This window comes from Ostreococcus lucimarinus, chromosome 8 (genome assembly GCF_000092065.1).
Source record: "Ostreococcus lucimarinus CCE9901 chromosome 8, complete sequence".
Taxonomy (NCBI): Eukaryota; Viridiplantae; Chlorophyta; class Mamiellophyceae; order Mamiellales; family Bathycoccaceae; genus Ostreococcus; species Ostreococcus sp. 'lucimarinus'.
Genome location: NC_009362.1, coordinates 100,384 through 124,837, shown reverse-complemented (window position 1 = coordinate 124,837; position 24,454 = coordinate 100,384). Strand labels below are relative to the sequence as shown.

General features: G+C 62.3%; 13 protein-coding genes across 13 annotated transcripts; 7 read left to right on the top strand and 6 right to left on the bottom strand.

Moving 5' to 3' along the window:
• The first annotated feature begins 60 nt into the window (after positions 1 to 60).
• On the top strand, positions 61 to 1,499 carry OSTLU_24899 (predicted protein). Its single transcript, XM_001419251.1, has 2 exons — positions 61 to 531; positions 643 to 1,499. Exons 1-2 carry the CDS (start codon positions 85 to 87, stop codon positions 1,366 to 1,368), a joined length of 1,173 nt encoding a protein of 390 aa, XP_001419288.1. The 5' UTR covers positions 61 to 84; the 3' UTR covers positions 1,369 to 1,499.
• Positions 1,500 to 1,570: 71 nt separating this feature from the next.
• On the bottom strand, positions 1,571 to 2,001 carry OSTLU_32949 (predicted protein; the record flags this gene model as incomplete). Its single annotated transcript, XM_001419040.1, has 2 exons — positions 1,571 to 1,804; positions 1,939 to 2,001. 2 exons carry the CDS (start codon positions 1,999 to 2,001, stop codon positions 1,571 to 1,573), a joined length of 297 nt encoding a protein of 98 aa, XP_001419077.1.
• A 244-nt stretch (positions 2,002 to 2,245) lies between these two features.
• On the top strand, positions 2,246 to 2,932 carry OSTLU_87935 (predicted protein; the record flags this gene model as incomplete). Its single annotated transcript, XM_001419250.1, has 1 exon — positions 2,246 to 2,932. One exon carries the CDS (start codon positions 2,246 to 2,248, stop codon positions 2,930 to 2,932), a length of 687 nt encoding a protein of 228 aa, XP_001419287.1.
• A 5,851-nt stretch (positions 2,933 to 8,783) lies between these two features.
• OSTLU_9955 (predicted protein) lies at positions 8,784 to 8,960 on the top strand (the record flags this gene model as incomplete). Its single annotated transcript, XM_001419249.1, has 1 exon — positions 8,784 to 8,960. A coding segment is annotated over one exon (177 nt), but the record flags the coding sequence as incomplete, so codon positions are not given.
• A 241-nt stretch (positions 8,961 to 9,201) lies between these two features.
• OSTLU_16362 (predicted protein) lies at positions 9,202 to 9,642 on the top strand (the record flags this gene model as incomplete). The annotated part of the gene is made up of 1 exon (XM_001419248.1): positions 9,202 to 9,642. One exon carries the CDS (start codon positions 9,202 to 9,204, stop codon positions 9,640 to 9,642), a length of 441 nt encoding a protein of 146 aa, XP_001419285.1.
• A 108-nt stretch (positions 9,643 to 9,750) lies between these two features.
• OSTLU_93105 (predicted protein) lies at positions 9,751 to 13,371 on the bottom strand (the record flags this gene model as incomplete). The annotated part of the gene is made up of 1 exon (XM_001419039.1): positions 9,751 to 13,371. One exon carries the CDS (start codon positions 13,369 to 13,371, stop codon positions 9,751 to 9,753), a length of 3,621 nt encoding a protein of 1,206 aa, XP_001419076.1.
• A 1,304-nt stretch (positions 13,372 to 14,675) lies between these two features.
• On the top strand, positions 14,676 to 15,938 carry OSTLU_3572 (predicted protein; the record flags this gene model as incomplete). Its single annotated transcript, XM_001419247.1, has 1 exon — positions 14,676 to 15,938. A coding segment is annotated over one exon (1,263 nt), but the record flags the coding sequence as incomplete, so codon positions are not given.
• Positions 15,939 to 16,160: 222 nt separating this feature from the next.
• OSTLU_42603 (predicted protein) lies at positions 16,161 to 16,610 on the bottom strand (the record flags this gene model as incomplete). The annotated part of the gene is made up of 1 exon (XM_001419038.1): positions 16,161 to 16,610. One exon carries the CDS (start codon positions 16,608 to 16,610, stop codon positions 16,161 to 16,163), a length of 450 nt encoding a protein of 149 aa, XP_001419075.1.
• A 943-nt stretch (positions 16,611 to 17,553) lies between these two features.
• Positions 17,554 to 18,267, bottom strand: OSTLU_6675 (predicted protein; the record flags this gene model as incomplete). The annotated part of the gene is made up of 1 exon (XM_001419037.1): positions 17,554 to 18,267. A coding segment is annotated over one exon (714 nt), but the record flags the coding sequence as incomplete, so codon positions are not given.
• A 95-nt stretch (positions 18,268 to 18,362) lies between these two features.
• On the bottom strand, positions 18,363 to 19,385 carry OSTLU_32941 (predicted protein; the record flags this gene model as incomplete). Its single annotated transcript, XM_001419036.1, has 1 exon — positions 18,363 to 19,385. One exon carries the CDS (start codon positions 19,383 to 19,385, stop codon positions 18,363 to 18,365), a length of 1,023 nt encoding a protein of 340 aa, XP_001419073.1.
• An 84-nt stretch (positions 19,386 to 19,469) lies between these two features.
• Positions 19,470 to 20,231, bottom strand: OSTLU_32940 (predicted protein; the record flags this gene model as incomplete). Its single annotated transcript, XM_001419035.1, has 1 exon — positions 19,470 to 20,231. One exon carries the CDS (start codon positions 20,229 to 20,231, stop codon positions 19,470 to 19,472), a length of 762 nt encoding a protein of 253 aa, XP_001419072.1.
• Positions 20,232 to 20,831: 600 nt separating this feature from the next.
• OSTLU_42838 (MFS family transporter) lies at positions 20,832 to 22,250 on the top strand (the record flags this gene model as incomplete). Its single annotated transcript, XM_001419246.1, has 1 exon — positions 20,832 to 22,250. The coding sequence occupies one exon, from the start codon at positions 20,832 to 20,834 to the stop codon at positions 22,248 to 22,250; it is 1,419 nt and encodes a 472-aa protein (XP_001419283.1).
• A 167-nt stretch (positions 22,251 to 22,417) lies between these two features.
• OSTLU_87928 (predicted protein) lies at positions 22,418 to 23,263 on the top strand (the record flags this gene model as incomplete). The annotated part of the gene is made up of 1 exon (XM_001419245.1): positions 22,418 to 23,263. The coding sequence occupies one exon, from the start codon at positions 22,418 to 22,420 to the stop codon at positions 23,261 to 23,263; it is 846 nt and encodes a 281-aa protein (XP_001419282.1).
• Positions 23,264 to 24,454: the final 1,191 nt, after the last annotated feature.

Below are 24,454 nucleotides of genomic sequence, written 5' to 3'. Positions count from 1 at the left end.
GACTGATGAAAAAGCGCAATTCCGTAACCGAATCGGTGGGATCGCCGCCACTCGCCGCCGCGCGCGCGCCCGCGGCGTCGCGCGATGCCGCACCCCGACGCGACGCTCATCCCGTGCGCCAACGCCCCCCTCGGCTTCGACCCGGACGACCTCACGCACCGCGACGCGTGGCGCCAAGTCGGCGACGGCTCGTTCGGCAAGGTTTACCGCGGCGAACTCCTCGGCGAACCCGTGGCGATAAAAGTCACGGCGAACGCGCGACCGGACCGAATCGCCGGCCTGAAGCGCGATCTGTGGTACCTGAACGCGTTCGCGCACCCGAACATCACGCGCGTGTACGGGGCGTTCATCGAGAGGGGCGATTGTCACATGGTGATGGAGTTCGTGCCGCACTCGCTGCGGAGCAAGCGAGTGGTGAACGAGACGAATCGAGTGAAGGCGCTGGCGGACGTGGCGAGAGCGCTGACGCGCGTGCACGCGGCGGGACACGTGCATAGGGATGTGAAGGCGAGGAATGTGCTGATATCCGAGGTACGCGTGGGATGGGGACGAGACGAAGAGACGCGACGCGAGACGCGAGGCGACGCGAGGGGGAGAGAAAATATCTCGACTGACGGTTTCGGCGATTTCGCGCGGCGGTAGGATTATCAAACGGCCAAGCTGACGGATTTTGGACTCGCGCGCGTGCTTCCGGGTGGGACGACGTCCGCGCGAGAGGACGTGAACCCGCGGTTGACGCCCAAAATTGGACCGCCAAAGTATCGCGCGCCCGAAGTCGAGAGCGGGGCGCCGTACGACTGTTCGAGCGACATATACGGGTACGGAGTGATGTGTTTTCAGCTCGTCGAACAGTTGCGACGACGAACGAGGAAAACGAACGCCGACGAGGTTGAGTTTATTCGTGAATTAGGTCGATTAGCGACGCAGACGAATCCAGCCAAGCGCCCGACGGCGCGACAGTGCCTCGTGATGTGCATGAGTTGGTTGCGCGGCGGCGACGACGTCATCACCCCAGACATCTACCCCGGGCGTGACACGTTCAGAGAGAAGTATTGGGTGCACGATCCCATGGACGGGGGCACGTGGAAGCACGACGCCGAGCCTTCAAAGTCACCGAGCGATTCCGACAGCGAAGACGAACCGCTTTCGCCGAGCGAACGCATCGTCGTCGACGGCGACGAGTTCGCGCACAACAATCGATCCGTGGACGCGCAGCGCGGAACGAAACGCGATGAACGCGAAGGAAGCGACACGCCGGTGAGTGCACCTCCGATAAACTCAGCTAAACGCGTGAACTCGACGTCCACGGACCTGCACGTTCGCGGCGAGTTGGAAGCCGTACGTCTCAACGCCAACGGCGTCAAGTGACGAGACTTGTTTTTTTGCCCGCGTCCGCGATAGCTAGCGCTCGCGAAAGCGACGCCCGCGCGCATCAGACGCATCACACGACGACCGACGCGCATTGTCGATCGAATAAGCCGCGGCGCTTTTGTACATTTAACTGAGTATTACCAAAACAAAAACCGACTACGCGAGGGTATCGCCTCGCCTCGCCTCGCCGAAGTCCTCCTCACCGCCCCATCATAGTCTCCCGCATCGCCTTCACCTTCTCCCGCAATTCCTCCACCTCCATCTGCGCCCCGTCCAAGCTTCCCAGCGCCGCCCGTTCCCTCGCGCTGTTCGCCGCCGCCCCGTTCGCCGCCTCCGCGCCGTCCCCGTGGCCCTCGTCGCCGTGGTCATGCTCCCCGTGGTACTTGTGATGATGATACGTCTCCAACCCGAACGCCAGCACGAACACGCCCACCTATCGCGCGCGCGTTCTTCCGTCAGTCCTCGCGCCCTCGCGCGCCGTCGTCGCGTCGTCGTCGTTCCGCGCGCGCATTCATTCGAACGTTCGCGTCGCGAACGATCCCTCGCGCGCGTCTCTCGCGCGCGCACCATGAAGTGTTTCAGCGGCGCGAACTTCCCCGTGGCGATGAACTTGTTCCTGTACGCCTCCATCGCGCGCGCGACGTCGAGCCCGCGATCGCGCGTCGGCGTGTGCCGCGCGGTCGCGTGGGCGTCGCGTCACCACATCGGCTTACATGGGTCCACGATACGAGCATTTTCGCGTACACGAGCGCGATGGATCGCCATGTAACGCGCGCGCGACGTCGGCGCGACGCCGGCGGCGGCGGCGGCACTCGACGTCGCGCGCGTCGCTCGCGTCGCGCGCGCCGCGAGGACGTCGAGCGACCGACGCGCGATGGCGCCGTCCACCGCCCTCGCGGACGCCCTGCGCGGGCTCCAGGAGCGCGCCGGCGCGCACGAGCGACGCATCGGAAAGAACGCGAAGGCGTCGCTGCTGTACGACGTCAAAGACGCCGCGGACGTCGATCGCGAGACCGCGCACGCGATCGGCGCGCGAGGATTCGAAGAGCTGTGCCGAAGGGACGGGCGGTTCGAACTACACGCGAAGACGCTGTTCGCGCGAAGCGTGGCGGAGGGGAAACACAGGGAGTTGGAGACGGCGGAGGAACTCGCGGCGACGAGCGCGCGCGTGGAGGGATATTTGCGGTTGCTGAGCGGGTACTTTAACGAACGGTGCGCGAGTGAGACGCTTGAATACTTGATTCGGCGGTTTAAGATACACGTGTACGACGTGGACGCGCTCATCGCGTGTGGATTGCCGTGGCACGGGACGGCGGCGTTCGTCAAAGCGACGCAGACGTGTCAGTTGGAGAATAGTAGGCATTTTAAGTGGTTGGGTGGGGTGAAAGAGACGGGCGCGGCGCCGCCGAGAGATGCGTTGGCGGTGCGATGTTCGAAGGATAAGGCATTTTTTACGTTTTGTGCGCAGAGTGCGACGGAGATGGCGACGGCAAAGGTGCGTGACTTCGAGGCGCCGGCGACGACTTTTTTGTTTGTTTTCCACGGCGATTGGATCGTTTAATCACGCGCACGAGTACTCGTGAAACTAACAATATATTTTTCATTTCACAGGGAAACGTTGGAACGACGTCGGCGTTCTACGCCGTGCTCATCACGGAGGCGATAGGCCTGATGAAGGAAGTCGATCCAACGGTGACGACGCGCCTTTTGCCGTATCTCGAAGCCGGCTTGGCGTCGACTGCGAATTCGGAGCAATTTGCGGGCGCGCTCATGGTTGCGACCCAGCTCGCGGCTCGCACGAAAATGGGTGAGCCGCTCGTGGAGGCGCTACTCGAAGGAATCGCCAAGGGTACGCGAGTACCTTTGCACTCGCAGGCTTTGCAGGCGATGCTGGCTCTGTGCCAAACGCAGCGCGTCAAGGCTTTGCCCGAGCGCGCGTTCAAGCATTTGGTGAAAATTCCCGAGTTGGAAGAATTAGTCGCGGATTTGGAACACAGCTATCGTGCGGATGCGTTTTCAATCCCGCTCATGCGTTCACTCGCCGAGTTTGCCGACGTGCACTCGAATTATGAACGCGTCTTGCGAGGAGTGATTGAAAAGGTTCCGCTGACGGGGAAGCATTTCATCGCGGCGTTGCCTGTACTGTTGCAAACTGCAAAGAAAAGTACAGCCGCGGCAGATATGGCCAAATCGGTGTTGAAACTGGCCGATCAGTGCCGACCTGTCGCCACGAGCGAGGCGGTAGATTTTATTTTCCGCGGTGCTGCGGCAAAGAGCGGAAAAGACAAGACATCTGAGAAAGTGACGAAGAAGAAGGAGAAGATGGTTGCTAGCGAAGAAGATGCGGCTTTCCTGCGTGATGCTTTGCTCGGTTCGGCTGCTGGGCCCATGATTGGACACGCGATGTCAATTCACGCTGCGCTTGATCACCCCAACGCTAGTTTGCGAGAAAACGCGATTGCGCAGCTGGCGCAGTTGAGCAAAGATAAAGGCGACGGTGGGGAGGACGTCCCGTCATCACTTAAGAATGGGTCTGCGCTCGGTCCAGCTATGCTTCGACGGGTGTCAGATGACGATCCGCGCGTAGCTGCGGCGGCGATGGACCTCGATTCGTTGCGTCGAATGGTTTCCGATGACGTAGCCTTGTTCGCCGCCGCCAAGGCGCGATTGAGCGCGGCGATGACGGCGATCGTAGCGGGCAGTCCGAACAGCGACGGCGAGCGCCGCTTAGCAAAGAGGGCGCTTCGTCTGACGATTGGCGTGCTTTCGAAATCGCTAGACCACACTGCGCCGTCAGCGCTCGCAGGTCGAGCTGCTGCGCTGGCTTATGAGTATGTTCTCTTCTCCACGACGCCGGCGCTTCGAAACGTCACCAAGTCGGCGTTAAATGCCGCCAGAAGTTGCCCACATCCCGCACTCGACGGAATTCGCTCTGATTCTCTTAAATCCGTCGCCGAGGACAGTAAATCGAGCAAAGACGGCGACGAGCGACGCATGTTTGAGGAAAAGTGCAATCAGGCTGTTTTATCAGCGCTCGCGGAATCTTTAGCGAGCGATTGGGGTACGGGCGGCGACGAACACACGTCACGCGTGCTGTGGCTTCGTGAAGTGTACAGAGACGCAACTGGGATCGGTAGAATGACGTTCTTCATTGCATGTAAGCTTGCCATAGAGAAGACGTCCGGGAAGTCGACCGCCGCGGCTTCAGCGCTTCGCGCGGCTTCGTGGGCCATCATTCGCGACTCGTGGAATGAAGGTGGCGTGGGACAGGTGCGAGGCGTTCAAAACGACGAAATATTTCCTGCCGACGCGTTGCCGGATTCGGAGACTTTGTGCAAACTCGTGTCGAGCGATTCAGCTGCTCGGAAGTTTTTACCGTCGTGCCATCGATCTGTCTTGCGCGCAGTTCTTGCGAGTACTTCAAAGAAGTCGAGTGTTGACGCCGACGAGTACTTGAGCGAGTCTTTTGAGCTTCTCGCCACCACCGAAGCGAAGGATACGAAGACTGGTCGTATGGACGATGCTTTTGACGCCCGAATCGGCGAGCTTCTGCGTGAAGTACTGAATGCGTGCGATCGTTGCTACGGTGCCGCGGGGTCTAGCGCTTTCCTTGCGTCCAAATTCGCCTCTGATCCATCGATTGAAGACGCGCGAGTGCAAGTCGCCGCTTTGGAGCTCTGCACCGCGTGTTCTAAGTTGCCGCCAATCGCACCAGTAATCGTTGCCGCCGCATCATCCGCGTCGCCGGTGCGTGCGGCGGCCGCGGCACTTCTTTCGGCATATGCGCGCGACAAGAAAGCGAGCAACATAGTCAAATCCGTAACAAAGGCCGCCGAAGAGATCGCGCTGAAGGGTGCCACAGCTTTGTGCCGCGCTATCGAAGACGGTGTGAACGCCGCCAAGTCGCCATCGGATGAATTGGCCGCGTATTTGGAGCCGGTACAGGAAATGACGAGCGAGACAAGGCCGGCGATGGATGCGTACGGTGCGAGATGTTTAGTTGCGACGACTCGCGGATTGGGCGATGCGACGACGAAGGCTTCAATACTGTTACCGGTGCTTTCATGGTGCTTACAAACGCTCGAAGACGACTCTAAAACGGCAAAAGCGGCGTTGATGGTTGAGATTATGAACGTGTACACACCCGAGCTCGCCAAGTCGTTCGGCAAAGATGGTGGCGAGGGATGGGCAATTTTGTCTAGGTGCATGGTGGCGCCTTCACCTTCGGCCGTTCGTACTGCGGCGTTCAACCTGATATCTGGTGAATTCGTCGCCGCGTTAAATAGCGGGCCGAAATCACAGCTGCTCAAGATTTTGTTCAGCGCCGTGAATGCCGATACTGACGACATTTCGAGACGTGAAGCGCAAAATGCCGTCGACGCGCTGACGATTGACGCCAAGGATGTCGTTAAGACGTTGAACGCTGCGTTAGCTGACGCACCGACAGCGCCGCCGTCAAAGAAGAAAGGTAAAAAGGCGGACGATGACGCACATTCGAGTCTCTCGCTCGGCTCGAGCGAAACTACGCAAGCAGCGGCTACTTCGCTCGAAGTGCTGGCGTGGAAGCTTGACAAGACTGATAATCTCGACACGCTTGTCGAGCCGTGTCAAAACTTTCTAGAGGCGATGATGAATGATGCGGCTGCGCGAGCTAAAGCTCGCGAGACGATGGACGAAGACTCAGACTTTGAGGAGTCAGACGACGACGAGGCAGGTGTTGCTGCAGGAGGTTATCTCGAAGCGCTCGCTTTGCGTACATTGGAGTCTCTCGCGCTCGCAAAAGTCGGTGGAAAACAGTGGAACGTTCCGCTTATCATTCGCGCCGTTCGCGAGGTAGACGAAGGCGCTGCGCGAAGCGCAGCGCTTGCGTGCTTGGCACAAATTGCGCACACGAAACCGGAAGCGGTCCTGAGTCATGTGTTTGACATCGGATCTGCTTTATCCGCTCGTGCCGCTGCGAACGACGATGTACTGTCTCAACGCGCTTTAGAGAGTGCGCTCGTTGCCGTCGTTCCGGTGTGGTTACAAAGTGGTGAATCGTTAATGAACGTCGTCAGCAGGCTCATAGATTCGCTGCCTCATGCGCCCACACGTCGACGTGCTCCCATTTGTGCGGCGCTTGTTCGTGCGGCACCCCCTGGCGAGGCGCTTCCGGCGATTATCTTGAATTTGATACGCCGTTCAAAGTCTTTGGAATCGTCTGCTCGAGAAGCGCGAGCTCCATACGCCGCCGCAGTGGATACCTCTGACCTACCTGTTGCCGATGACGATGCATGGGTCGCGGAATTACTCGACGCGCTACTCGTTCGCGAAACCCCGATTTCTGCGGTGAATGCACTCGTGGACGCGCTCAAGGTACGTATGACTCGACTCGCAAAACAGTTTTCAGCGCCGCTCGTGTCGTGTTTGATTTTCGATGATGAAAGATTCATTGTGTCAGGATTCTGATTCCATTGATGAGACATACGAATCTGCTGCTTTCCTTCTGAGAAATCGCTCGTACGCGATTTGCCACGAGCGTGACACCATGAAGCCGCGACTAACCTACTTTTTCGACTTGTCAGGAATCTGCTTCCGAGGGAGGGCGTATTGTGCGCATGTGCGCCGAGTCCGCCGCCAAGCATCTCTCTTCGCCTCGATTCGTTCGTGCGCAACAACGTCCGATGGATCAGGATGAGAAAGCAGGCCTTCAAAGGGGTTACGCCGCGTTAGCTGAGTCCGCTATTGTGCTCTTGCAATCGGTGGGAGTTAATGATGGCACGCCGTCAGAGAAATCAAAATCTCCAGGTAAATCTCCAGCGAAACTTGCGGCAAAGGCGGAGGCGAGCGGACAAAGTCTGTTGAGCGCGCTCAACGGCTTGCTGGCTTCGGGTCCATTCTTGAGCGCGTTGACACCATTACTCGATCATAAGGAAGGGCGCGTCCGTCGAAAGGCGCTGACACTCGTCACCGAACGTCTACAAAACGCGAGTACCGAAAGTACGGAAGAAGATGATGTGGAGACGCAAGCGGGTATCGCGTTGATCGAAGAGCTTTCAGCGTTGATTCAGTCCAAGAGCGTGACGACGTCACAGGCAGCGCTCATGGCTCTAGAAGCTGCTGCTGTGCGTTTCAGCGTCGCACAAGCGGCGACGAAGCCCTTGTTGTCTGTGGTTCCCGCCGTCATCTCGCAGCTGGAAGGGGCGTCAGCTACGCTTAAAGCGTCCGCGGCGCTGTCGTTGGCGACGCTTTCAAAGATCTTGGGTGTTCGTATGGTCGCTGTCGTCAACACTGCGATACCAGCACTTCTTAAGACTACATTGGCGAGCGCAGACGCGCTTCATGGCAACAGCGATGTGGGAGAGCTCGTGCTCGTTGCGCACTCGTGCCTAGCTGCGCTGCGCATGTTCGTCAAGCACGTAGCCGGATTTATTTCACCCTTTCTCGGAGACATCATCAAGGTCGCGTTGCACCCAGCAATGGTGCCACAGTGCGATGGCGAAGCCGGCACAGAAGCGGGTGAGACGAAGGCTTTACATGATTTAGCGTTGGAGCTTCGCGGAGAATTACCAGACGTCGTCGAGCTCCGATTGCTCATTCGGCCACTGGTGGAATCTTGGGACTCGTGCTTAACTTACGGCGGCGAAGACGGCGCGGCGTCGTGCGCGGCGCTCCTCGAAATCATCGCCGCCGCCGGCGATTCTGCAAAGGCGACGAACGCACACAGACAGCAATTATTCAGCATAGTACTACGCGCGCTCGATATCAGGCGTGATGCGCCGGTGGGCGCCCCCGAGAAGGCTCTTGACGTCATCGAAGGTAAAGCCGTCGACGCTTGTGTCGCCTTGGCGCTCAAGTGCACCGAAAGTGAATTCTTGCCGTTTTTCCTGCAGTGCGTCGAGTGGGCGCGCGCGCGTTCTGGCGAAGCCGATGTCACCCGCACACGTCTCGCCGCGCTCTTCAGGCTCGCCGCCGCGCTCGCGGACGAGCTTCGCGCCGTCTTCGTGCCCTTCTTCCGACACTTGCTCGATCTTGCGGCTGCGGCGCTGGACGTCGCCGCCGATCCAACGAGCTCGGGGAAAAAGAAGCGCAAGAGCGTGAACGCCGAGAGTTTGTCAGAACACGATATCTGGCGCATGCGAAAGTGGACGCTCGCCGCTCTGAGACGTTGCTTCCAGTACGACAACGTCGGATTCATCGAGTCGAACCGTTTCAACTCGCTCTATCCGATGGTGGTCGAGCAGCTCAAGGCGGCGCCACCGTCGGATTCCGACGAAGACGACTACGACACGTTCATGCGCGAAGGTTCTTTCGGTGTTGAAGCAGTCGGTGCGTGCGCGTCGCTCCTCGCCGCGGCGCCCGATGACGCTCACTGGAAACCGTTGCACCGCGCAGTGCTCATGTGTTCGCGCGACTCGAAGATCCGTACTCGCGTCTTGAGCATCATGACGATCGAACAAATCGTCGACAAGCTCCAAGAGGAATACTTGCAGCTCTTACCGGAGGCCATTCCGTTCTTGGGCGAGCTCTGCGAAGATATGGAGCCCGAAATCGAAAACCTCTCCAGGGCGTTGACGAAGAAGCTCTCGAAACTCAGCGGCGAAGACTTGAAGACGCTCATGACGGATGGTTTCACCCCGAAAGCGAAGAAGAACGCCGACGAAATCGCCGACGACGAACACGACTCGGACTAGACCACCGATTCTCTCACCTCCTAGCTTCCGCGGCGATGTAAGCGATCGAACAAACAACCGCGCGAATTCGCCGCGACTCGAGGCGCCTTTTTGAAAAACCGTTAACGATGTCTAAAGTTAGTTCGCGGCATTACGCCGACCGCGACGCCATCGCGCGATGGCGCGCGTCGCGCGCGCGCACGAGAACGCTTTGCGGTTTGACCGCACTCGCGCGTCGCCCGCCCCGCCGCGCGCGCGCGCGTCCCGACGCGCGCGCCGCGTCCCCGCGCGCGCGACGCACGCGGGTGACAACGCTGGCGACTTGCACGAGCGCGCGCTTTGCATCAAGCAGCGCGCGTTAAATCTCGCGCGGAATCGCGTGCGCGGCGGCGATTACGTCAACGACGACGTCACGCAGATGCGCGGGCGAAAGTTCGAGGCCGAGGCGCGCGTGCGACGGCTCAAATCCGACCTGAACGCGCGACTGTTGCTCGAGCGGTTCAGCGAGGCGCGCGAAATTTCGCGGGAAATCGAACGCGCCGAGGATGAGATTGATAGAATTCAACTGGCGATCGCGGCGGAGCAAGAACGCGCGATCGAACGGTTTGAAGACGCGTGAATGAATAATGCGCGACGAGCGATGCGGGCTCGTCGCGCCGTGTACCTAAGACCGCTACTGTTGTAATTACCTATGAACGCTACTGTACGACGAATGCGCTCGCCGTGGTTAAAATTCCATGTCGATGGTCGCGCCGAGATAGAATTCGTTGAAATCGACGCGTTGGATGAAGCCAACCGCGGTGTCGGAGGAAGTGATGCGCGCGCGGAAGCACAGTTGCGTCATCAACGCGTGAAATTTCGAGTGGATTTGCTGCGCTGCGGCGCACGCGAGACCATCTTCGAGTAACGATTCGGCGTCGCTCGACGCGAGAAGAGACTTCAACTCTAGGGCGAGCTGTAAACCATCGTCCACCAGGGCCTTGAGCGCCGTGTCGATGGGGCGCAAGAAACACGCAGCGTACGTGCGAGCGCAGAATTCATCAAACACGTCGCGAAGGGCGTCGATGTTGCGTGGGAGGATGTTCCCGCCGTCGTCGCGAAGACTTGCAAACAAGCGTCCTCGCGCGCCGACGTGTACGGCTTCGAACACATGCCCGTGAAGAGCATCGACGAAATGCTGAAAAGATGACGCGAGCAAGGATAGTTTGCGCAATCGCCTCGCACGCAAATCCAAATTTGTTTGCGTCGAATCCAGTAAAGCTCGCGTTCTTGAGCTCGCGTGTACCAACGCCGAAACATCTTTGACAGCACTCGCCGCGTGCCGTATTTGCAATAGCGCAATTTTCGTGTGCGCGAGCGGGTGGTCGTCTCCCGCATCCGCAAAAATAAGGTTCAAGGGCCAGGGAGCAGCGTACGAACACTCGACGGCGGCGGATAAATTCAAATTGTACGGGTCAACAGACACCAGCGCATCGGCATTCTCGCATAAACGTAAACGCTTACTCATGTGGTCATCTCGCAAACCTGTATCGTCGATGGCGCCCTCCAATACAGTTTGCATGACACGCGCGGAGCCTTGTGTCATTCGTTCTCGTGCGGCGACGCATTTTGATTGTAGATTGTTCAGCAGCGCGTCCGCGAAGCCGAGTTCACCTCCCATGGTGAACCGAACGATGGCGTCAAGATGAAGTTCGAGCGCGAGATGATCCATAAGCACTGTCGTGGTGTACCGTCCCAAAACATCGGATTGGCGTGTGATGATTTCGCGCATTTCTTGTTCCAACAAAAGTGGCAAAGGCGTGCCGAAAGCTTCACCCAAATACGCTCGAGATGTGTGGTCGTGCGTTTCAAGATCTTTTGCGCCGTCACGCATCTCGTCCATGTTGTCCGGCGCCGAAACAGTTTCCACGATGTCTTTCTCTTTTATATCCACGCTGCGCTCATCGTCATCTGCGGAATGTAAGGATAAGACTGTCGACGGCGACGACGTCGCGGATTCGTCGATGAACATTTCGGAAGCGTCGGCAAAATCGTCTGATGCGATGTCGTCTTCTTCGATAACATTCACCTCTTCGGCTTCTTCAATCATCACTGTTGGCGTGACACTCTCGAAGGGCTCGATGAAGAGGTCGTTCGACGGTGATGGCGACGTCGCGAAACCTAAGCTCATCGCGTTTGCGAGCGCGGTCACTGCTTCTTCTTCTTGCACTGATTCCATTGCGCGCACGAAGGCTCTTCGCTTATCATTAAGCACCAGACGGCTTTCGTGCCATCGAAACCACGCTAATTTCGCATCCTCTTGTTCAAGGCGTAAGCGCGTTTCTTCCATCTTCTTTTCCACTTTTTGTTGCTCAAAGGCGCGCTGCTTTTCCTCTCGATCTTCAAGCCATGCGCGCTCGTCGGCAATCTTTTGCGCGCGCGCGTCGCGACGTTGCTTTTCACGTTCGTCCAACTCTTCGAGCTGCCCTTTACGCTCCACTCGCTTCGATTCGTCGATCTCCTCAAGACGTCTTAGTCGCGTTTTTTCGCGCGCCAGTATTTCGGCGCGCGTCTTGGCGACGAATGCTGCTCTCGCCGAGTCCAACTCTCGCGCTCGTGCGGCGCGCATCTCGTGCATGCTGTTCGTGCTTTCTCGAGCCAGCGCGACGACGCGCGATTCGAGCAAGCGCACTCGATTGAGCCACTGCCTGGCATCGCGCTCTGTGTGCGCTTGAAACGCCGAAATTTTGACGAATGCATCTTTCACAGCGCGTGCAAACCCGCGCGTGTGCGGCAATCGCTGTAAAATGCGAAGCTGCAAACCAATGCGGAGGACTTCTTTCGCTCGATCGACCGCCAGAGCGGGGTTCACACTCGACCGAACACGCGCGATGGTGAGCGTATCGGTCTCCGCGAATTCGTCTTCGCCATCGTGCGCGCGGCCGCCGAGCCAGCACGGCGGCGCGCCTCCTCGCACGGGACTTTCATGAAATGTAGAAAGATTTGACCACGTTGGCGAGCACTCTATGAAAAACTCTGACTTCGAAAACGGCGGCGCCGCAGCGTATATCCAAGACAAGGTGTCGTCGATGATAGGTTTTGCCGCTCGCGCATACAAGTACTGAATCATCGGTGTTTCTTCATCCTCCACGTGCGACAGCGACGTCTCCAGACGACGGATCAACACCGGATGCGGCACCAAAGAAGTATCTAACGACCGCTCGTCGGTGATGAGGTTGAAAATAATATCCACTTGACGACGCAAACGTTTCGTGTGCACGGTGACCTCGAGTAACGTGACGTCGCCTACGTCCGATTGCGTTTCGGTCAGGTCGTCAACAGTATCGCGCTCGGCGAGACGCCGTTCCGCCGTCGCCTCTGGCATGGCTTGCAACGCTGCGGCGTGGGCGCGAAGAATATCGCGTATCGCGCTCGCCATCGGTCGCATGTATGGCGTCGTCATGCGGCTGACGGCGTAGTCGAGCTCGCATCGGCGCTCCGCCGCCGACGCCATAGTTTTCAAAGCGTTCCTAAACGCCAGCGTCGAGCTCGACGCGAAACGCATGCGTACACCACTACCTGTGCTTGCTGCCGCCGCGACGAGTATGTCTGCGCTCGTTTGACACCCACTGAGCGCCATTGCGACGACGTGCGCGCAATCACGCTCGCTCGCGATGACGGGCTCGGTATCAATCCCCTTCACCGGCCGAAACGCGCGTCGATACGCAAGATCAAACGTTTCCGCGTCGAGCGCACTCGAAGTCGCACGCGCACCGGCGTTTCGCGTATCCCAACACGAACGCAACGTCGTAGTCTCGATATCCGCCGCGGCGGCGAGCCAAAGCGACGCAGAGTCGCCTGACCCTCTGTCTAACGCGAGCGCCTTGTCCGCGACGCCGGCGTCGCGTCCGCCGGCGTCGTCATCTTTCGCGCTATCTATTTCACCACTCACAACACGGTCATCGTCGTCGCCGTCGTCGTCGTCGTCGTCGCCGTCGCCCTCGTCCACGACCGCCCGGTCGAGTCCGAACACCGCACCGTGCCGCAATCCCGGCACGCGTCTCGCCGCCTCCGCGCCGTCGTCCTCCATCGCGAACTCTCGCGTCGTCGCCGCGGCGATTCGCAACCGACCGACATCCGGCACCGCGCTCCAATCCCGCCCCGCGCTCGCGACGACATCGATCCTCTCGAGCCCCCCCGCCCCGCTCGCGCGCTCGTTCCCACCACCACCGCTTCCCTCGAGCGCGAACGCCAACCTCTGAATCGCCGCCGCGTCTTCGCCCGCGCTCGCCTCCAACGCCGCCAACATCTCATCCATCGCTCGCGCTCGTCCGTCGTCCCCGTCCCGCTCGCACAATCGCACGTACATCTCATCCGCGCCGATCGCGCGCGCCTCGTCGTCGTTCGTTCGTTCGTCGTCGTCGCGCCTTCGTCGCGTCTCGCGTCTCGCGAGCGCCGACGCCGCGCGTCCCGAAAGCGTCCGTCGCTCCGCGCCCAGCGCGCGCGCCCACGCCCGCGCCGTCATCGCTCGCACCAGCGCGTCGTCGTCGTCGTCGTCGTCGTCGTCGCGCGCCGCCGCGCCGTCGCGTCGTCGTCGCTCGACGTGCGTCCGCGCGAGGCGTTTGAACAAATCAGTCAAAGACGGCGCCGTCGACGCCTCGCCGTCGCGCCGATCGCCGTCGCGCGCGCGCGGCGCCGTCGACGACGTCGTCGCGCGCATCGTTCGCGGCGCGCCGACGTCGCGCGCGCGACGTCGGCGACGCGCGAGGCGATGATTGACGCAACGACCGGCACTGCGCGACGCGCGCCATGTCGAGCGACGGCGCGGGCGACGACGGCGGCGCGGGCGAGGCGCGCGCGGCGCGCGCACCGCCGCCGCCGCTGCCCGCGCTGCCGCTGCCCGCGTACGGGCTCCACGGCGCGCGCGGGGAAGGATTCGCGACGGCGCCGCATCGGGAGGCGAACGGGCGCGACGACGACGCGACGACGCGCGCGAGCGACGACGCGACGACGGCGCGACCGACGCTGACGGTGCACCGTCGCGCGAGACGGTCGCAGCGGAGCGCGCGAACGCCGGCGAGGACGCGGATGAAACGGTTCGGGTTGGCGCGGCTGCGGCCGCGGCGGATGAAGCGGCCGCGAGCGTTCGAGCGGGGCGCGAAGAGGTTGGCGAGAGAGCGCGATCGAGGCGCGGAGTGGCTCGCGGGCGTCGGTGCGGTGGTGGGAAGGGCGACGTTGGGAGCGGTGGGGGAGTTTAAGCGCGCGAGCGCGCTCGGGAAGGTTGGATTCGGGTTGCGCGCGCTCGGCGGCGCGGCGAAGGCGTTCGGATGCGCGGCGGCGAGCGCGACGCTGCGGTGCTGGGCGCCGAAGGTGCACGGAGTGGTGACGGCGGTGATCGTCGCGGCGGCGTCGACGCGACGCACTGGAGACGCGTCGCCGATCGTGCGATTCGTGGAGCGGAAGATTCCGGGACCGGGAGGGCGGGCGTGCGCGCGCGCGCTCGCGGCGGCGCCGGCCAAGGCGAGGGGGACTTTGAGGCGGTGGGCGACGTGGCAAGGCATGCGGCTCGTCATGCGCGTCACGGCGAGGAAACAACAGAGGAAGATTGACTACTCTATGCGCGTGGCGCCGGTGATTGGGTCGTATTTGATCGCGAAGAGGCGCATCGCGAGGATTCGCGACGCCGAAAAGCGCGACGAGGCGTGGGAGCGACAGCATCAATGGGGGGCCGAGCGCATGCGAGACGTCATAGAAGATTTCGGTGGATTTTATAGAAAGGTTGGACAAATCGCGGGCACGGCGAAACAGATGATGCCGGCGCCGTACATTGAGTGCTTTTCGAAAACCATGGACAACAATCCGCCGGTTTCGTTTCGCGAGGTGCGAAAGACGTTGGAGGAATCTCTCGGTGGACACCTCGGAGAGCACTTTGCCGAGCTCAGTCGTAAGCCTGTGGCGACGGCGTCGATCGCGCAGGTGCACTTCGGGCGTTTACTCGACGGCCGTGAAGTGGCGGTGAAAGTGCAAGCGACGGACGCGGCGATGATGATCGGCGACATCGAGAGCATGTTGCAAACCACCAAAGCCATGCGTTGGCTCGGTCTCGACGAAGGGCTAGATTTCCCGACCATTTTTCGCGCTTACTTGGACGTCGTCGACGAAGAGTTCGATTTCACCATCGAAGGCGCGAAGACGGAAGAGTTTGGAAAGTTGCTCGACGCGGCGGGTTTGGCGGATCGCATATCCGTGCCGCAAGTCATAATGTCGACGCGTCGCGTGTTGATCATGCGACGCGTTCGCGGGATGAAACTGCTGACGCTTTTCAATCGCGCGCGGGCGCAGAACAAAATTCCACGCTGCCCCACGCCCGTGTCCAAGTGTCACGGCGCGGGTGGGTTCGGCTGGCAAGGCGTGTTTCACTCAATGTTCACCGCGTGGGGGGTGATGATGTTGAAGCACGGTCACTTCCACACCGATCCGCATCCAGGAAATTTCATGGTCGCTAACGATGGAAAGCTAGTCTTGCTCGACTGGGGACAAACCAAGCGCGTGAGCGAGGTAGAGCGCATGCACATGTGTCGGTTGTCGCTGTACATGGCGAACGAAGACCACGTGTCCATCGCGCGGGAAATTAGCGAACACGGCACCGTGCGACTCCAGCGCCCGACCACGGAAGCGTTGAGCGCGCTCGCGTACGCATACTTTGATACGCGGCCGTCGCCTTTGGCGGAAATGAACGTCATGGATCTAAAGAACTCTCCATTCGTGCAGAATAAAATTGTACAAAACACGCAAGAGGGCTTCTTCGCGATACGAAGCGTCTTTCTCTTGCGCGGTATGCTCAGCACGTGCGGCTTGCGCATGTCCATGGTCGAGGCGTGGGAAGCCATCGCGCGCAACGCGCTCGTACTCAACGGTGAAGTCCCGCCCAGTCGATTTAGGTTGAAGACGAAACTGCTCGTGAACCGCTCTTTGCTTGGCTTGCAGCGCAGGCTAAACGTCGGCGCGGGAAGCCGCTTGAACGCGGTCGAGGACTACATGTCAAACAAAGAGGACGAAGAAGACGGCGCGCCGAATGGAAGAAGTCTTTGGCCGAGCAGTTCGAGTCTGTTCTAGCGATGCTTACACTTTCTACTAGCGATGTGATACACGACGACCTCACGACGAGTCGCCCTCTTTCGCCGCGCCGAACACGTCCTTGGCCAAATTACACTTTTTAAAGTACCCCCCCACCACACTGCGCCGATACGGTCGCGTCGCCAGGCACGTCACCACGTCTTCCGGCTGTTCTCTCCACAGCGCGTGTTCGATTCCGTCTCCTTTCAATTTTTCGCTCAGCGCCGTCAACTGACTCTCATTCTTTATCTCCAGCACCACCTTGCGCATGTTCGCCATGTTTTCCTTCGAACAATACTCTCGCGTGTCCTCGCGATCGGCGTACGTCCACACCGCGCTCACCGCCGCGTGCGCGCACTGCGCCGCGAGCGCGCCGAGCGGCCAGCGCAGCGCGCGTCCCAAATCTTTCCGCAGAACGATGAACTGGTACAATTCATCATCCGTCGTCTTCGTCGACGCGGGCGCGCTCGCGCTCGCGTCGACGCGTCGCATGCGCGTCGTCGGCGCGCGTTCGCGCGTCGCGCGCGTCCAGGACGCGACGAGCGGGCGCGCGGTCGCGAGAGACGCGCGCATGAGTGCCGCCCGCGCCGCCTCGGCCGCCGGCACTCGACGAGGCGACACACCGCCGCGCGTCGCGCGCGCGCATGCGCGCTCGACCGCGCGCGAACGCGCGCGCGTCACCGCGCGCCGCGCGCGCGCGCGTTCGCGCGCGGTCGAGCGCGCGAGGCGCGCGAACGAAGGCGATGTCGGCGGAATTCATCGAGCGACGGACGCGCGAGTGGGTCGACGCGTTCGTCGTCGACGGCGCGCGCGTGTGCCCGTTCGCGAGCCGCGCGAAGCTTCGAGTGCGCGTGTGCGAGGACGCGAGCGAAGCGGGGGCGTGCGAGGCGGTGGTGCGCGAGGCGGCGGCGCTCGCGGCGACGGCGAGCGACGACGAAGGCGGCGGCGGCGCGTGGACGACGATCGTCGTCGTCGCGCCGCGCGTCGACGCGTTCGCGGGGGATTTCGGCGCGATGTTGGACGCGCAGGAAGTGATCGATGAGGCGCTCGTCGTGTCGGGGTTGGAGGGCGAGGTGCAGTGCGTCGCGTTTCACCCGTCGTTCGTTTTCGCGGGCGAATCGCCGGACGCCGCGGGGAATTTTACGAATCGGTCGCCTTGGCCGTCGTGGCACATCTTGCGCGAGATCGACGTGAGCGATGCCGTGGATGATTTCGCCGTCGACGCGCGCGAGACGCCGGCGAGAAACGCGCGGAATTTGCGCGAGATTGGATACGACGCGTTGGCGGAGGCGCTCGTTCGATTTCAACGCGAGTAGCTCGGCGTCTAACGCGCCGCTAAATGTAATTTTTGTAGGAGTTGATCGATCTCGTCGTCGTCCGTCGCGCCGCGCGCACCAGCGGACGCGCGCTCGCGCTCGTGTTCGAGTTCACGCTGCCACAGTACGCAGTTGTTTCGCATGAGTTGGACGATCGCTTCCGCGTCGGCCATCGCCTCGCCGACGTCGGCGACGTCGGCGACGCCGATGGCTTCTCGAGCGGATTCGAATGCGCATACGCAGGCGTTGGAGATGGCGATTGCGCCACTGTGTTTCCCGACGATCTCGTAAAGAAAGACTGTTTGGTTCAGGTACAATCCCAAGCGTATCGGATCGCACATGGTGAGCCCAGATGTCGCGGCGAGTTCCACGCCGACTTCGTACGCGTCGGTACAATGCGCGATGGCTTCGTCCCGCTTGTCGGCGTCGATGTCAACTTCACACGTGTATCGCCAGTAATCTCCCAGAAGCTTGAGGTAAAACACGCGCGCGTGCGCGGAAGATTCCGTCGGCGTGGACAACCGTCGCTCTATCGCCTCAATCGTCGAAGAGCAAAAACGCGAGAGCTCTGCGGACAGCTTCTGCGCATAACCCTTCGCGAGCGCCGCCCCGTCGTCGTTCGCAAGCTGTCGTTCCCGCAGTTCCATCGCTTTCGCGACGGCGATGCTCGATCTCAGGGATTGAAGCACGTTCTTCAACGCCACCGAAAAAAGATTTCGTTCTTCGTCAGTGAGCTCTTCGTCGCACGTCGCCGCGAGCGTACGCATGCTTCCGAGCATATCCTCGTCTCTGCCGCATTGCTGTGATAGCTTCGCGGAGAACACCAACGATTCTCGAGCACTGCTCATTCTCCGGACCGCCGCGCGTGAGTGACGTGGCGAATCGAATCTTCGTCGTCTTCGTCGCACGACGTCGTGACTATGGACACTCAAGTCGCGTCGTCGTCTGCGTCGTCTGAGTTTCGCCGCTCGAATGCCGCCGCAAACGCCGCCGCGCGCTCTTCTCGCGTCTGCGGCTTTGGTCTCGTATCTACTCCACGAGATGCCGACGGGGCTTCATCTGCCGTCGCGGGTGCCGCGGGCGTGGTCGCCGCCGCGGGCGCCGCGCTTCGATTGGCCGTTTCGGTGAATCGGCGTCTCGCCTCGCGCGCCGCGTTGGACACCATCGCCGCCACACCTTCGACGAACGAGCTCGCCGTTGAGCTAGAATTATCGCTGCTACTATCGCGCGAGTCGACGGGCAACATCTGCCCGTTCACCGCGACGTATCCGGGCTGTCGGCTCGCGAATCGCAGCGCGCCGTTCTCGAGCTGCGCCAGCGTACCGTCGCTCGCCGTCGCCCAAACAATCCCATTCGCCGCCCACGCGTTGCCAACGTACAAGCACGCCAGCACTTCGAGTGGATTACACCCTCCCAGAAACACCAAAATCACCGCGGTAACGTACGGCGCGCGTTTCGCCGGCATCGCGACGCCGAACGGCGTCGCCAAATCCGTGTTCGCCGGCGCGCGCGCAATTTCGCGCGTAAACAACACGAAGCAACTCGTAAACACCCCCGTGCCTCCTAAAAAGTTAACTTCAAACACCGCGGGCACGAACGCGCCCACGATCGTCGCGAAGCACGTCGTCGTGGCGTTCGCGAGAACCGACGCGGCGACGGCGTCGCTGAGCGTCCTCAACGTCCCTCGCGAACGCTCCCAGGGCGCGACGACGCGAAACGCCGCCCACGCGACGAGCAGCGTGGAGAACGCGCCCTCGATGTACAGCAACGACGCGAACACGCGATGGAACTGCGCGCGGCGTAAGATGTCGCCCGGACAAAACGCGACGAAATCATCCAAGCTGAACAACGGGTTCAAAACGAAGCCAATGACGAGCGCATAAGGGACGAGCGCGCGCGCGCAGAGAGGAAGTCGCGCGTACTCGTCCACGAGCGACGTTGAGGCGTCCATGGCTGACGAAAATCGACGCGGGCGAGCGTGATTCTGAGGCTAAGGCTACTTTGGATTTCAAGGCGAAGGCTACTTTCGGAGTCGTCACGCCCACGACGCTTCGATCGTCGGGTAATCCCAAAAAGACACGCCGAAATCGTTCCGTTTAACGGCGTCGGAGTCGTCGGAGTCGTCGGAGTCGGAGTCATCACCGGAAACGTCGACGAAGACGCGCTCGCCGACGACGCACGCGAGTCGGCGAAATTTCTCGCTCGAGCCCGCGACGGCGCACGAATACGGATGAAACGAAACCGCGTTCACGCACGCACCGTTCGGGGATACTTGCGTGCGGCCGACCTCTTCGCCCGTGCGCAAATCGAACGCGCGCACGAATCCGTCGACGCCGCCGGTGACTAAGTGCGCGCCGCACGGCTCTAAATCAAACCGAATCCTTTGATTCGTCCCGTGCGCCGCGCGTTTCAGCGCGTACACCACACCGAGCGTATTTCTCACGTCCACGCACAAAATGTCATCACTTCTGCGACTCGCGGTGTAAATAAAATTTCCATCGACGCTCCATCGAACTTGCGTGACGCCGCCGCCGCGCGCGGACCAACTGCACGCGCGACCGCCCTCCGCGCGCGCGTCGTACACCCCACAATCGATCGCGTCTCGCCCTCCCGCGTACGACCCCGCGCAAAACAAATGATTCTCCGTCGGACACGCGTCGACGCACGACACCAATCCCCGTTGCCCTCCCCCATCTAAATCGTCCCTACTTCGAGTCTCCGCGCGCGTCGCCGGCGTTCGCCCGGGCCTCGTCACGTCGAACACATCCACCGCCCCATCCACGCCGCACGCCAGCATCGTCCCCCCGCACACGTATCCCACGCCGCACGCCGATCGCGGTTCATCGCTCCGTCGATCGACGCTGACGTACGACGCGACGATTTCCCCGTCGCCGTCGGCGCGCCGCGTCGTCGTCGGCGCGTCCCGCGCCGTCGCCGCGAACACGTCCTCGTTCGGCGATATCGCCGCGTCGTACGCGCGCTCGCCCGTCCGCGCGCGCGTCACGCCGACGCTCTCGTCGTCGCGCTCGCGAAACACGGCGAACGCGCGTCGCGCGACGTCGTACGACATTCCGAACCGTCCCTCGCGCTGCCACGAAAATCCATCGAAAAACGACTCCGTCGCGTCGAGCGCGTCGCGGCGCGCGTACGCCGTCGTCGCGGCGCGCGCGGTGTTCGCGTTCCAATCGCCCAGCGCGCGCGCGTCGAGCGTCGCGTACGCCATGACGCGCGACGCGCGGAAAAGTGCGGCGCGGCGCATCACATCGCCGCGCATGCTCCCCGCGCGCGCGTACGTCGTGAGCCTCGCCAGCCTGCTCGCGGGCGCGAGCTGCGTGCACCGCGTCGCGTCGCCCGACCTGACGATTCCCCGGTACGGCGCGCGCGCGACGACGACGCGATGACGCCGCGCGGGGAATCGCCGTCCGACGACGACGTCGACGACGCCGCGAGCGCCGAGGCGCTGCTGGGACTCTTCATGCTCGTCAGCGCGCTGGTGTACGTCGATCGAGGGATCGCGAGCTCGGCCGCGGTGAGCGGGGCGCCGAGGAGCGCGCGCGAGCCCGCGGGGCGAGGCTTGCAGGGCGCGCTCGGGTGCTCGTACGCGGCGTACGGAGCGCTGAACGCGGCGTTCATGATCGGACTGCTCTCGGGCGCGCCCGCGTTCAGCGCGATGGCGAATAAAGCGTGCGCGTTCAGATTGATCGCGATCGGGCTGGCGATGGCGGCGGTGGGGGAGCTCGGATGCGCGCTGGCGCCGACGTGCGGGTGGGCGTTCGCGGCGCGCGCGCTGGTGGGCGCGGGAGAGGCGAGTTTTATCGCGCTCGCGGCGCCGTTCATCGATGATAAAGCGCCGAAAGGCGCGAAGACGATGTGGTTGGCGATGTTCTACGCGTGCGTGCCGTTCGGGGTGGCGTTCGGGATCGCGTTCGGGGGGGCGGTGACGCCGGCGATGGGGTGGCGATGGGCGTTCGGGTTGAACGCGTGCGCGATGGCGCCCGCGGCGGCGTACTGCTTCTGGCGTCCGGCGGTGCGCATGCGAGGCGTCGGAGGCGATGCGAATGCGCGCGAGGCGGCGGCGACGTCGACGGTGGCGTCGTTGACGCGCGCGTTCGCGCGAGATTGTAAAGAGTTGTTCGTGCGCGAGACGTACGTCGTCGTCGTGCTCGGGTACGCCGCGTACACCGCCGTCATCGGCGTGTACGCGGCGTGGGGACCGAAAGCCGGGTTCGCGATATTTCGAGATGAGTTACACACGTCGACGAACGCGGACATGCTCCTCGGTGCGATCACCGTCGTGAGCGGGATCGCGGGCACGCTTCTCGGCGGCGGCGTCGTGGACAAGTTGGGGAGCTCGACGGCGACGGCGTTGCGCACGTCCGCCATCGCCGCCGTCGGGGGATTCGTGTGCCTCGAGCTCGCTTTCAGGTGTCAAACGTTCGCATCGTTCGCGGTGTGCTTGCTCATCGGACAAATGTTCGCTTTCGCGTTACAGGCGCCGATCAACGCCGTCGTGCTCTGGAGCGTCCCCGCGCGTCTGCGCCCGCTCGCGTGTTCGATGACCACCGTCACCATTCACCTCTTCGGCGACGTCCCATCGCCGCCGCTCTTCGGGCACTTCCTCGAGCGCGATGGCGCCCCCACGCCCGAGCGCTGGCGAACCATGTGTTCGACGTTCACGCTCTTATTCGTCGTCGCCGCGGGCGTCTTCGCGACGGCGGCGCGGCGAGCCGGCGGCGACGCGCGCCGACAACGCGTCTTAGACGACGACGACGACGACGACTCGCGCGACGTCGACGACAGGCTCTTACCGACGTAGCTTTAGATTTCTTCAACGTGCACTGTACATTATTTCCGCCCGATCGATCGCTCGAGCGTCGCCGAAGCCGCGTCGCCGACGCGTCGCGGCGTCGCCGTCCCGCGCGTCCGCGCGCCGTTCACACACCCGCGCGCGCGACCGCCGCGCGCCGGCGTCGAACGGCGCGAATGACGACGACGGCGCCGCGCGCCGCCGCCGTCGCGTCGCGCGTCGCGTCGTGCGCGCGCGCGTCGACGTCGACGTCGCGCCGACCGCTGCGCCTCTCGCGACGGCGCGCGGCGCCTCGACCGCGCGCCGCGGGCGACGACGACCCCGCGGAACCGTTGCAGCGTTACGCCGACGTCGCGCGCGCGTCGCCCGCGGCGTTCGGCGCGGTGAGCGCGGTGGCGCTGCTGGCGAACCGCGCGCTGAGCGGCGTCGCGCCGGTGGCGGACGCGTCGAGCGCGCAGTCTCGCGCCGACGTCATCTGTCTCGCGATGTCCGCGTGCTTAGTGCTCACCGGATTGACGTGGATCGCGCTGAAGACGAAACCACCGAACGTGGTGGAGTTGGTGGGGACGCGATTGGAGACGCCGTATTACGCGGCGACGGCGACGAAGGCGCTCCGGGACGAGTTAGCGTGGGCGTGGGACGCCGCGCGCGAGTCGACGAATTGTGACGTCATGGCGGTTTTCACGAAGGATGGACGACGCGTCATGCAAGCGGGGATCGCGGCGAACGCGCTGCGCGATCCCGAGGCGTTGACGCGAGACGTCGAGCTCGGTCCGATTTGCGCCGCCGCCGCGCGAGACGCCGCGCCCAACTATCTAGCCAATCTCATCCTCTTCCCGGGTCGCGTCGAGTTCGAGCGATTCTTTCCCGTGAACACGCAAGCCGTGTGCGTGCGTCCGATCGGCGACGGCGCCGTGCTCGTCATCGGCTCACGAACGCAGCGCGGTTTGACGCCGAGCGACCAACGCTGGTTCGACGTCGTCGCGCAAAAGCTCGATCGCGCCCTCGAGCGCGGTTTGTGATCGCGCGCGCCGCGGGACGTCGTCGGTGTAATTTAGTTTTCACCTCAACGCGCGCGTCCGCGCTCAACGCGCGCGAAATCCTACCTCGATTGCCCGCGTTCGCGCTTCGGAGCGACCGGCGCGGACAATTCAAAAAATCCGCCTTAACCCTCTCCAGCTGTCGCTACGGTTTCGTCAAACCGCGACGCGCACACCGCGTCTCGACGCCCGCGCCGCGTCGCATCGACCGGACTCGAGCGCGCGCGCGCGCTCGTCGCGCGCTCGTCGCTCGAACGCGCCGCGCGCCGACGCGACGCGCGCGAAACGTCGCCAATCGTCGACTGATTTTGAATTCAAAATCAGCCGCACGTCATCGACGCGCGCGCGCCGTGCGCGATGAGCGGGAGCCGACGCGCGGGCTCGTCCAAGGCGGCGAAAGCGCTCGCGGCGACGGCGAAGCTTCGCGAGCTGCGCGAGGGCGGCGGGAAGCGATCGAGAATCGATGAGGTGGACGCCGAGGCGGACGCGATCGAGGACGTGTACGAGGAGTTGGACGAGGAACAATATCGAGCGTTAGTGGCGAAACGACGCGAGGAGGGAGCGGGATTCGTGGTGAACGATGATGGCGAGGGATACGAGGATCTGGGGGAGGAGGAAGATTGGACGGCGGCGAATGAGAATTATTCAGACGACGAAGAGTACGACGCCGACGGGAGAAAGGCGCAAAAGGCGGCGCCGGAACCGAAAAAGAAGCTGAGCGCGAAGGAGAAGGCGAAGAAGGCGAACGCGAACGCGAAGAGTAAGGCTGGGATGCTCGTCGGTGGAGTGCCGAAGAAGAAGAAGTTGGATGATTTGGCGGCAGAAGCGGATACGGACGCGATGTTGGAAGATATTCTCGCCGGCGTGGACATGGACGTCGGGTCGACGGCGCCGATGGTAGTGTCGGCGCCCAAGCCGAAGACAAAGCCGTATGTTCCGCCTGTTGCACCGCGACGTTCACCGCGTAAGGCTGTCGCGGCGTCTACCGCGGCGACGATCGCGCGTTCGCCGGCTAAGACGCCCGGGAGCAGCGCGAAGAAATCAGTTCGATTTGAAATCGAGGAAGAGGACGAAGATTTGCCCACGGGAGATGTCGGCGCATTCGACGACGAAGACGACGGTGCGATTGAAAATGATGACGTCGATATAGATGTCGCCATGCCCGAAGCCGAG